This window comes from Penicillium argentinense (genome assembly GCF_028826775.1).
Source record: "Penicillium argentinense strain IBT 30761 chromosome Unknown utg000006l_segment0_segment0, whole genome shotgun sequence".
In the NCBI taxonomy this organism is placed as follows: Eukaryota; Fungi; Ascomycota; class Eurotiomycetes; order Eurotiales; family Aspergillaceae; genus Penicillium; species Penicillium argentinense.
In genome coordinates, this window is record NW_026622665.1 from 791,289 (window position 1) to 803,504 (window position 12,216).

General features: G+C 51.1%; 3 protein-coding genes across 3 annotated transcripts; 1 reads left to right on the forward strand and 2 right to left on the reverse strand.

Annotated features, from left to right (window-relative positions):
* Positions 1-101: 101 nt before the first annotated feature.
* Positions 102-2,870, forward strand: N7532_007440 (uncharacterized protein; the record flags this gene model as incomplete). The annotated part of the gene is made up of 8 exons (XM_056619933.1): positions 102-605; positions 665-1,132; positions 1,181-1,212; positions 1,270-1,424; positions 1,490-1,694; positions 2,029-2,233; positions 2,407-2,555; positions 2,654-2,870. 8 exons carry the CDS (start codon positions 102-104, stop codon positions 2,868-2,870), a joined length of 1,935 nt encoding a protein of 644 aa, XP_056473299.1.
* Positions 2,871-2,987: 117 nt separating this feature from the next.
* Positions 2,988-9,284, reverse strand: N7532_007441 (type V myosin; the record flags this gene model as incomplete). Its single annotated transcript, XM_056619934.1, has 14 exons — positions 2,988-3,056; positions 3,134-3,195; positions 3,258-3,294; positions 3,360-3,504; positions 3,570-3,643; positions 3,701-4,012; positions 4,113-4,140; positions 4,202-4,301; positions 4,373-4,587; positions 4,651-4,724; positions 4,782-8,634; positions 8,690-8,879; positions 8,937-9,069; positions 9,150-9,284. 14 exons carry the CDS (start codon positions 9,282-9,284, stop codon positions 2,988-2,990), a joined length of 5,427 nt encoding a protein of 1,808 aa, XP_056473300.1.
* Positions 9,285-10,098: 814 nt separating this feature from the next.
* On the reverse strand, positions 10,099-11,607 carry nap1 (histone chaperone NAP1; the record flags this gene model as incomplete). Its single annotated transcript, XM_056619935.1, has 5 exons — positions 10,099-10,149; positions 10,212-10,475; positions 10,519-11,345; positions 11,407-11,486; positions 11,561-11,607. The coding sequence occupies 5 exons, from the start codon at positions 11,605-11,607 to the stop codon at positions 10,099-10,101; spliced, it is 1,269 nt and encodes a 422-aa protein (XP_056473301.1).
* Positions 11,608-12,216: the final 609 nt, after the last annotated feature.

The following is a 12,216-nucleotide window of genomic DNA, read 5'->3' on the forward strand; positions in this document are numbered from 1 at the left end:
TCCAGACTCTTGGTCTGTAGTTGCGCGGGCTACAACGGGCGCGCAGAACCGCCTTGCTTTTCCCTTCCGTGCCCAATCTTCAGCTGGAAGCACACCCTATCATGGATGACCACAGCACTCCGGCGTGTCCATTCTGTCCCTTCGCGGACCGAGATGCAACCTTTGTGGCACAGCACATCGAATACTGTCACCCAGAGGGCGGGGGTCAGCCATCGTTCTCTCGCGACACTCATGCAATCGGAAACGCCAGTCCGGTACCAGAATCCTCCCCAGTGGACGAGGAGTCCACGGATAAATATGTCGACTGTCCGCATGAGTGTGGTGAGGTTGTCACGACGGCGGAATTGTCCATACACCTTGATTTACATGTCGCCGAGAACATCGCGCTGGATGATAGCGGGGTATCCCAAAGCGACTTCGCTAGAGACGTTTCTAGTGAGCCTGACATATCTTCTGATTTGGAAGACTCTGTGGATTTCAACGAATCACGGAAAGGCGGCAAAAAAGGCGCAGATCGAGACTTTACTCGCACAAATACTTCTAAGCCGGCACGAGCGCGCAGTCCCGTGGGGAAAGTCGGTTCGAACGGTGCAAAACGGCTTGGAGTAAGTTGATACCATACATCATTCTTTTTTCTATATTTTCATACTAATGTATCATTCAGCGCTCAGAGTTGGGGCCTCATGCCCATGAAAAGAAAATGCCTTCGTGGTTGAGGAAAATGCTCGAAAAGGGAGGCCGCACTTCCAAACAAACTCAGATCACAGCAGACGGTCGACTCGCTCGACGTACTACGGTGGAGAATGAAACAGAGAACCTCATACCTGTTATTGCCAAGCTTTGCGAGCAGGACCCGTCCTCTCGTCGCGTTTTCTTGTGCAGCTCCAAGGTCCGCCATATTTGCAAGATGCCTCGAGAAGGTGGATTCTGCGGGTATCGAAATATTCAGATGCTTGTCTCATATATCACCAAAGCCAAGGCCATTGGGCATGAGCATTTTCCGGAGGGGTTGCCCACAATTCTCCAGCTGCAGGACATGATTGAGCTTGCTTGGGACAGGGGTTTTAATAGCTCTGGGCGAACTGAGACGGGTGGTATCAGAGGAACACGGAAGTTCATCGGTACTCCAGAGGTTTGTACAAAAAACCTTCTTTTTGATGACTTGCTAACACTGGAACAGGCACAAGCGCTATTTATGAGTCTTGATATCCCGTACGATCGCGCCTCATATAATACATCGTTGAGCCAAAGGCTAACATGACTTTCCAGGTGCGATGCCAGCAGTATCACCGAGGCGAGAGATAGGAGAGCCTATGATGCACTATATATGGACGTAGCGGCCTACTACCATTCAGTGTGTTCACTAGACGACCCTAGGAAAGTTTTCATGACCGATCTCCCCCCGATATATTTCCAGCATCAAGGTGAGAATATTTGCAGACATTGTCCTCTCACACACCTACCTGAATCCAACACTGACTCGCGTCAGGTCACTCTATGAGTATTATCGGCTTCGAGATTCGCGACAATGGCAGCGCCAACCTGCTAGTTTTCGATCCCATGTTCAAGACTTCCCCGGTCATGTATCGCCTCATTGGGTCATCTGCAAGATCAGATCACCCTGCTCGCCTACTTAAGGCGTATCGTCGGGGCTCTTCATATCTTCAAAAGTATAAGATGTTCGAACTCCTCAAGTATGTTTTCTCCTGCCGGATTTCCATGTGACAAGGCTGGTGCTAATGCGCGATAGATTACCCCATTCCTCGTCGAACCCTGAACATAGCACATAACTAGAAGACCAGCCATAGGGATCTGCATTATGCCAATTCAATCTGCATTTAATGATTAAATTCTAGCCCAAGTTTGATCTTAATTTCCACCTGGATCCATTTGGAGTAGATCGAAAATCCCGGAGCTCAGATAAGATATCGGAAAAATGATAACCCGAAATAATTTCACAATCTGGGGAGAACCATCCTCCCATTTCGACAGTCCATTCCACATCAGTCTCCCGACCGCATACCGCAGGAAAATATCCGTCGCGATGGGGAAGCGCGCCAATCCGAACATTATCGTCACCGGAACCCCCGGCGTGGGCAAGACAGTGCACTGCGAAAAGTTGGCGGAGGATCTAGGCCTGAAGCACCTCTCCGTCAACCAGGTTGCTAAGGAGCGAAACTGCTTTGACGGCAAGGATAAGAAGCGAGGGAGTGATATCGTTGATGAAGATAAGGTGCGTTTTTCTTGTTCACATGGGGTTTCTCTGCCGGGTTTTTGCTGGTGTTGCGATCTCTTTTCTTTTCCGGCACCCCGCCTTAATCTGGTGGGGTTGGTTGCGATTTCGTGGAATTTTTACGAGGAACTGTGTTTTTTACTTGGGCTAATTCTCTATTTCGACTATTATAGCTACTCGACGCTATCGAACACGAGGTCCTCTTGGGCGGCTATCTGATCGACTGGCACGCTTGCGACCTGTTCCCGAAATCTTGGATCGATCTTGTCGTTGTTCTACGTTGCCCAGAGACGACAACCCTCTACGATCGTCTTGCCTCTCGGTACGTGAATATGAAATCCCCGGAACCAGATCAGCACATATACCGTCTGCATGTGTGTTTGGGGGGACTATAAATGCTAACGAGGTTTTGTTGTGCAGTGGCTATGCCCCAAATAAGCTTGAGGAGAACATAGATGCCGAAATCTTTGGTGTTCTCATGGACGAAGCCCGCGAAGCTTTCGACGAGGAAATTGTTGTAGAGTTGAACAGTGAGAAGGATAGTGACGTTGAGAGCAATTGCGACCGAATCGCCGCCTGGGTCAATGCGTGGTGGAAGCAGAATGCTGAGGATGCAGACGATGATGACGAAGAATGAAACTTTTTGCTTGATCTGTGCGGTGGAAGGACGATGAGGTTCCTTTTTTTTTTTTTACGAAATATTGTTTTGTTCACTCGGTCTTTTTTTATTCTACATATACCCACATACTCCCTATTACTGCTGGCCCTCTGCCAACCACTGCTGGAACTTGATCAGAGCCTTGTACCGGTGCGAGATTTTGTTCTGATACCGCAATTTCAGTTTCAACATGACAATATTTCAAAAATATCAATATCAAAGGATAGAATTTGATATCTTACCTTGGCCTCTTTCTCCATTTCGGCGTATGTCTGGCCTTCGTATTCGAAGATAGGATCCCAGCCTGGTTGGTTTCTGTTAGTCTGCAGGTTGATATCTTTAAAGATATATGTAGGATACACGGACCGAAGTTGGTCGGGCCTCGAGGACGAACAATTGAACCCTGTGCGAATGCATTAACTTCACATTCAAAGCAGAGACCAACTGGGAAGAATGAATAGCACTCACTGCAGTACGGCCCTGGAACAAAATTGGCTCGGAGCCAGGTCCACGACAGAAAGCGAAAGTGCAAACAGCTTCGGCACCACGGTCATCGAAGCCATCAAGCATCTTATTCAGTCCTTCGTGTCCAAGAGACTCCATGAAGGATTTACTATAACAATGAGTTAACACCGTTTGCTAATACTCAGTTAAAGAGGAAAATGATCCTGGACTTACATGTACGGACCCGGCAATCCCTTGAGAGCAGTGAATTCCAATGCCGTATCCTCAGTCAAAGCTGGGCCATTGATCTAATGGAATTAGCATCTTTATTGAATCGTCAATAGGGATAAAAAGGGTATATTCACTGCTTCAGCAGCCCGTCGTGCTTTCTCTTTGGCAATTTCTTCAATTGTGCCTTGGATTTCCGGTACCTCCACGGCTTGATTGTCGACTTCGATCACACTGCCGAGGATCGCACGGACTTCGGTCAACTTGTTTTTGTTTCCGGTGATGAAGTTGATCTTGGTGAGGGTCATGATGGGCAGTTTGTGCTTATGTTTTGTGTCTGCGTAGGGGGATGGGTGAAGAGTTAGGTGGGTTCCACTGTCGGCGATGACCCCCCCGCGGCCGACACCGCTCGACTCGGGTGGGCATTGTCGTGGACCCCCGCAGAAGTTCTTTAGTTATGAATACAGTTAGTTACTGGTATAGAAATGACATGTGAACAGAAAAATTTCTAGAATCATATGCATCACTGTATTTCAACCCCGGGTCTACCCAGGTGTAAGTCGTGGTGAGATGTTCACTGGTCGTAATCCGTAGCTCAAAGGAAAAATTCGAATCCATCACATCTAATTTACAACTACTCTTCGAGCACTCCGTTCTCTATTTCCAGCTTCTCTTGCTGCGCCATTGCTTGTGCAGAGACGATTTCAGCCAGTCGCTTCAACCTCGGTGTTTGGAGCCCTATGGACAACAGTTAGCAATGCTTCAATTTTGGGTTGCCCGTGCTGGGGCGAGTTTTGGGGGAAACATACAGGATGGAGTGTAAGTCTCCAGGGCCGTGATGACTCTGGGCTCGGCAATCTCGTACGGGCCACTGTCCTCCATGTCGACGGGGGTCAACAGGAGCACGTCGCTCTTCTCTGTGACACGGGAAGCAACCGCCTTCATGATCTCGCCATTAATGGGCTGTTCGTAATCCGCGACGAGATACTGGTTCAGCAGCTTCTGGATCTGGTTGGGAGAGAGCCTGCAGAGATATGATTAATACACTGCCTTCTTTTTCAACTGATACAGGGGTTCGGTAACTCACATCCAGCAGATATCCTGGATAATCTCAATGTCATTCAAGGTGGCCTTCTTCAACTGAAGAAGCTTGGTGGCTTGCTATTGCAAAGGTTAGCAAAATACTCAAACAATCATTATCGGATGCTGATGCCATACCATCAAATGCTCCAGCTGCAACGTTCCCAGTGGCATATCGTGGCTCTTACACCACTCCTCAATGCGGGTGATGTTGTAATTGATCTGCAGACCACGCTTCCATGACAGGAAGTTACGACGCATAAGCAGATCGTTGAACGCAGTTACGCCAACCAGGCGCAACAACTCGGTCATGGTCTGCGTGATGATGGTGTCTTCCAGATAGAATGCCCTCATGGCCCGGTAAACACCGTTGAGGAGACTGAGAAGGTTGTCCATGCTGTAAGCGGGGTTGCTGTTCGAGGGCAGCAGTTTGCCGAGGAAGCGGTTTGTCTCGCTGGTAACGAAGCCAGGGAGGGACTGCGACTCAATGATGGCTGGAACAATCATCTTGTACAGCTTCTTCTTCAACACCTTCATCCAGGTGTGATAAATGTTGAACTCCAAGCTTTCCAGATCATGCTTGACAATTTCCAGCAGACGATCATACTCGTAGTTATCGGTCTTCTGGGCTTCGTACCAGTCTTCAGCCAGGAAGACGAAGGACAGCATCTCGTGGACGTTCGAGAGCCAGAAAGCACCAGGATTAACCGCATCATCTCCATCGTGCTGCATGACTTCCTGCTGGATGGACTGCATCACATTGGCAAGGAAGCGCTCAGATTCCTTGACGAACCCGTTGTTCCACATTTCCGAAGTAACCAGGTTGATCAAATAGGCAGGGAAAAGCACCTCCTTCTCTGTTGGGGGCGGGTTCGAGCTGGGGAGAGGAATCTTGAGGTTGCGGATCAGACCCATGGTAACCTCCTCGTTCAGATCATCCTCCTCGGACAGCAAGTTCTCGAGTTCCACCTCAACCGAATCCAGACCAGGTGAGGTAGCAGCAGTGGTGCGAGCTGCGCCAGGACCAGGGATGGCCATCGAGACAGGTCGCGGGTTATACGCTCCGCTGAATCGGTCCGTACCAACCTTCTCTGCGCCAGCACTCCGTCTTTGCGGCTTGGGCTTCTTCGACGAAACCAGGTTGATCAAACCAGTGGCAGGAGCCGGGACCGCACCACCATTTGGCGCATCGCCATTGATGCCATTGATCGGCACCGATCGCTTGGCAACCTCCAGCTCTTCCTCCAACTCAGAAACGCGCTGGCGAAGAACGGACTTCTCTTGCTCGCTGTCCCCGTTGAGTTGCTTGAGGCGTTCGAGCTCCTCGGTGGTGGCACGGAGTGCCTCCTGAGAGGCCTTCTCCTCCTCTTGGAGACGCTTAATGGTAGCCTGCGCTTCCGTATGGCTCTGCTGCAACTTGCTCATTTCCTCCTCGACAACTTCCAGGCGGGCAGCGGTGATACCAGCCTGGTTAGCTTCAGCTTGGAGTTCCTTGGCGCGAGCCTCTAGGGTGTTGTGTCGGCTTCTCCAGGATTTCAGCTGAGTCTCGTAGTTCTCCAGCTGCGAGACCAGAGACTTGTTCTCTAGCTTCAGTGATTGAAGGTATTGAGTCAATTCCACAACCTTGTTTTCCAGTTTGTAGGAAATCTGCTTAAGGTCACGGGATTCCTCACGCAGGGTCTTGTAGCCCTTTCTGGCCTGCTTACCACGCCAAAGGGCTTGGACAACAACCACCCTACGACGATACTGGCGCCACGAACGCAGTTGGCGCCAAGACCGGAAAGCGCGTTGAATAACCTTGGCCGCATTGCCGTTGATCGAGTCCATGATGTTGCGACGGCATAGGAAACCTTTGGCGACGGCCTGGAACAGGATGAAATTGTTCCGAATCTCGTTGTACCACTTCCGATCCTTGGAGCCACGCCAGACCCTCTGGATCGTGGTCGCAGCCTTGGTCTGGCGAATTTCTTGGGCCCGCTGTCTTGCCAGGAATCCCCGAATGATGGCCTGGGTGGTGAGGATGGATTCGCGAGCCTCCAGATAGCGGCGGCGATAGTACTTGCATCGCAAATTCTTCTGGATCATGATCGCACACTCATTCAGTCGGGATGTACGCAGGTTTTCCAGGAAAGCCAGCATTCCTGCGCGGAAGAAAATCTTGGTCAGACCCAACTGGTACTTGTCCTCCTTCTTAGTGGTAGAGTCTCCGAGTGCCTTTTGCAAAATGGCATGACACATGTCACGAATCTCAGATGTCCACTGTGAAGAATGGCAAAGCATGTAGTAGCGGATGGCAAACTCCTCATATGTCCAGCGAGTAGGATATCCAGCTGTACTAATTCGGACGGTTTCCAAGACACCACAGGCTCTCAGCTGACTCAAGACCATGGGACCTTCGAACTTCCAGGCCTCTTTAGCCTCGTTGGGTTTGATACAACGGATGTAGTGTACTTCAGTAGAGTTGATGGTGTTCATCAATTCAATCAGCGAGGACTTGAAAATACCACCCAGTGTAGGTTTTCGGTTGACTGCAACACCGATGCGGCGGCCGGGGGCCGCAACAGGCTTAGAAGATTGAGACGCTGAGTCCTTCTCTCGGACCGCGGAAGCTGTGTCTATAATCTCCTTGATAAACTCGTTCGCTGAGTTACGCAGCACTTCCAGGTGCTCATCAGGGACGGTATCGCGGTTTTTCTCGATAAAACCATCAGACTCATAGGTCACGTCAACTGCATAATGGCACACAGTGAACGCAGATTTGCCGAATCGAGGCTTCTTGTAGAACTTTTCCTTGTCGGCTGCAAAGTTGTGGTGAAGCTTAGTGACAAACTGCTCATCAGAGCCCATGGGAAGGCGGGATTCTTCGTCCAAAAGGGCCAGGATACCAAGCTTTGCTTCAATCAGGTTGATACAGGGCTGGTTGTCCGAGAAATCAATGAATGTCCAGTCAATCTCTTCCCGAACGTACTCCTCCTGTTCAAGTTTGAATACGTGCTGGTTGAACTCCTGCTGGAGCTTTTCGTTGGCGTAGTTGATACAGAACTGTTCGAAGGAGTTCTTCGCAAAGTGCTCGAAACCATAAATATCCAACACGCCAATGAAAGTCACAACTCGGTTGAGAACCTCGTCAGTTGCAAGACCGCGGTTGATCTTGTCCACCAGCCAATCGAAGAGACTGGAGTAAATGAATTTGGCAACGGAGTCCCGGACAACAAGCGCCTGTTGTTGTGTGAGATTGGACGTGATCTTCTCACCGCGAGTAATCAGTTGCTTCTTAACAATCCACTTGGCGAACTCATTGACATCGATTCCAAGCATCTCGCAAGCACGCACAAGAGAAGGCTCGGATGGTGAAAGCGTTGAGTCCGTTCGGGTGGCCGTGATTTTAACATTGCCCAGATGCAACAGAGCCGCCAGGATGCGGAAAATCTCGGTTTGGTTCTCTGTCGTAACGCCAATGGTGGTCAGAGATTTCCTGGTGGCTTCGAATTCGGCCTTGTCGTCGACACCGTCAATGGCCGGTGTACCACCTTGGTTGAGATACTCAAATTCCTCCACGGGCAAGAGACCCAGCTCCTGTTTCACCTCATCGGAGGCACCTGCCACGAGTTGATAGAAAATGTGATAGTTGCGCTCCTTCAACGGCTGGAAAACCAACCGCGATCTCTCCAGCAGATAGGTCCGGATCTTCGCGCCGATAATGTTCGTCTTCTCATCAAACATGATCTCAATGTATTTACCGAATCGAGAGGAGTTGTCGTTACGGGTCGTTTTCGCATTACCGAACGCTTCCATGACCGGGTTGGTGGCCAGAATCTGCTCTTCCGTCTCACTGATGGCATCAGCGCGGCTGGTGGTATATTTGCCAGGTTTTTCGGCAGACTCGCGAGTCGCAAAGTAACGCATAATGTACTTGGCACTGACGGTCTTACCGGCACCTGACTCGCCGGAAACCACAATCGTTTGGTTCTTTCCATCGCGAAGCATGTCCCTACGGTTCCATGTTAGCAGTCATTCCAATTGTTTCTTCACGGAAATTTCCTTACGCAAAAGCCTCCTCGGCGATAGCGAACAGATGAGGTGCTTGCGAGGCACGTTGTTTCCCGGCATACACCTGCACCATCTGAGGTACATAAAGCGAATCCACTCGAGCGAACGGGTTCGTCGCAATCAAAACGATACCACTGTATGTATAGATTTCCTTCTGTGCATACCGGAGCTTGATTGCCTGTAGGACTGCGGGGGGCGTCAGTTTTTCTGGTGATACAAGGAGACGGGGCAACGGAGACGAACCAGCAGGCTCATTCAAGTGTGATAGGTTTGTCAGATCTTCACTCGCTTCAAGCATCGCCGGGTTCATCAGCGGAGGAAGGTTCGTGTTGTTGTCGAGCTGCAGTTCAGCCTGTGTTGTGTCGACTGTTTTTGTCTGTTTCATCCCCAAAAAGTCAGTTACTTTTCTTACCAAAACCAGTCTTGAACGCTTGTTCCATTGGTGTCAACACTCACCTCGCCATTTTCCAGCTCGAAAACCAGTTGTACTTTGTCTCCGTCCACCAGTTTCTCCTTGACCTCGGATGCAACCCATCCCTCCGTGGGATCGGGCTGCCAGGCCCTCGTTCCGACCTCGTAGACATGCGCCATCTTTCCGGGGGGGTGGAAGGTCGACAACTCGTGAAAGAAACAGTCAAGCAGGGGGGAGGTTGGCTCGGGAAGATGCGAAAGGGTCTAAGAAATCGGGATGAATGTCGGTGGAATCGGGCCACCAGAAATAAATCAATTAAGCAGTCCAAAAAGACAAGGGGTCTCACTGGAACCCCTCATCGGCTCATGGTCCGGAAATAGAAAATAGAGAAAGGACGAGGAGAGGCGTGTTCTTTGGAGGGGAGGTGGGAAATTCGCCCTTGTAACAGCTGGCCATTTAGCGAGAGCCCCTGAAGGGAGCTTCGGGACTAACTGGGGGTTGCCGCGCCACACCCCCACAAGTGTCACCGCCTTACACGGACAACACCTGACTGGAGAGTATGGAGTGTGGACAAGTACCGACGTATATAGAACAGAGTACACGGAAATAATCACAGTGTAGAGTACCCAAAAGCGCACGGATGATCAGTTGGTCTGCTTCACTTCTGCTTCAAATGTGCGAGTGCCCAACACGAATACCTGCGGTATTGGCTGCACTGGAGGCCGCTGTTGGGATCGGTTTACTGGGCTGAAACCTATTGACTATGTACTACAGGAGTAGCGGCAGACCAACCATTCCTGTGGACGGCTGCAGACGTGTTACACACTGATTATGTCGGTTGATTGAGATATTAGGTAGACAGGGAACAGATTGCAGTGCAAGGGAGACAAAGACATCAGTGAGGAGAGAGAAAGAAACATAGCAATAGCATCAATCACGGAAGTCCATCAAGCATTCAGCATCGCCTTGGGGGTGCTTTTCTTTTTGTCGTTTCTAGTTTTGCTTGCACTCAGCAGCCTCCTTCTTGGGCTTGGAAGTGCCATCCTAAATCAGAGTTAGCAACGACCAGAACAATCTTTTCTCGGGGGAGACTTGGAAACACATACCTCCTCATCCGAATCGTCCTCCGCGTCAGCTGATCCGTGCTCATCGGAGTCGTCCTCCTCATCGTCCTCATCTTCGTCATCCTCGTCATCAAAGTCCTCGGGGTCCATGTCGTCACCAAGTTCCTCGAACTGAAGAGCCTCGCCGGTGAACCAGTCGATGGCACGGGGGATCAGCTTCTCCTTGATATCCTCACCCAGTTGGTAGTCCAGCTCGAGACGCTCTTCGATGTCACTGGCGACGGAGTCGTCGTCGTCGGTGGGAGGCTGTGGGGGGGGAGAAGAAGTTGAAGAAGGACTCGGTGGGCACGCTGATCTTGACAACACGGGTCTGCTTAGTGTCTGCGGAAATGGTTAGTGATGATCCGGGATACAAGAGCTGTTCCCAGCACGTGTATTCGCAGAATTTTCCGGATGACTCACTCTTGTTGCGCTGCTTCTTGCTCTCGAGGCGGAGAGTCAGGTCCTTCTCCTCCTTCCAGTCGATCTTGGAGCCCTCGGCGTGGTCGTAAATGAAGTCACCACCGTATCCGTTCTCATCCTTGTAGTAGTAGGCCTTAGAAATGGTCTTGTTGGTGAAGAACTCGTTCTCGGAGAACTCAAAAATCAAGCGGAATCCAGGGCGGTCCAGATACTCCATGCGAATGTCGGTGAGGTGCTTGAGAGCCTCCTCGTCACGGTCGGTGATCATTTCGGCCAGCGAGATCTGGTTCTTCATGGCGGACAGCCAGAACTCGGGGATACCGGCTGTGGACTCGCCCTGGTCCTCCTTCTTCTCTTCGGTTTCCTTGGTCTCGTTCTCGTCCTCCTCCTCGTCCTCCTTGCCGGCCTCAATCTCGGTCTCAGTGGGCTCAACGCCTCCGTTCACAATTGTCGAACGGCGCTCGTACAGCGGAGTGAACTTGGCGAAATACTTTTTCTCGAGCTCGAGGACCTCCTCCTGGAACTGCGCCTCAAGCTTGGCGTGCTCCTTTTGGATGCCCTTCAGACCGGCAACGCGGCGGCGGACAACGGGGGGAAGAGATTCGATGTAGCCGGATGAGCGACCGACGAGTTGGCCCAGCTTGCCTTGGATCATCGAAACTAGAGCCGGGTTACGGGCAAGGAGAGAAGCGGCAGCGGCATTGTCCAGGGATTCTGTAGAATCCAGCGGTCAGAAAAGTGACGGGGGACGATAGCAGAGATGACTGGTACATACCTTCCTTGATGCTGGAGACGCCGGGCTGCTGGGCGTGCGAGGAAATGGGGGCATTGCTGGCCGGCGTGTTTTGCGGGGTCCTAATTTTTTTCTTCGGGTCAGTGTTTTCCTGGGATGATAAGCGGTCAAGGGTCGATGGAGGGAAAATCCTTACGGTGCGACCGGGAAATCCGCCTTCTTATTCCTGATGGGCTCAGACATGGTGGGCGATGGTATGGGAGGGAGAAGGGAAAAGGGGTGGAGAGGGGAAGAGTTTGGCCCTTTGGAGTTTTGGGGGAGGAGAGTCTGGAAGATGGTGGGATCCTTAGCGCCGGTCGCCGGAGGGGCTTGGCGGGACGCGGTTCTGGTTGAGCGGCTGCAAAACGCTCCCAACAAGATTCCCCCCCCCCTTTCAAACTTCACTTTTTCGCAAGCGTTCGACGACCGATCGAAATGTGCTCAGATCCGCGTCGACCCGGAAACCCCTGAAACCCCCTTCTTTTTTCACTCCATTCCGGTGGAGTCGTGCCGGTCCCGATCGTAGGCTGAGCCTGAGCCGGGTTCCAGCGATTTGCACGAGTGGCCAAAATACTCGTCACCAAGGTGTTAATTTTAGAAACACCCGCGTAGCAATGGAAAAAAATAACATTCTCATGGTCTATTTGATATTCATATGAGGTCAACGCCGTATGAATCGCCAGGGACCCAGGGAGGGCCAGATCGCAGGCATTGCTGGATAATATATCCTAGTTGAGAACCCCCTCATCTGAGGGGAGGGGAAGTAGATCAGATACAATATATGTACACCATCAATAGGGTCAAAGTGGACAA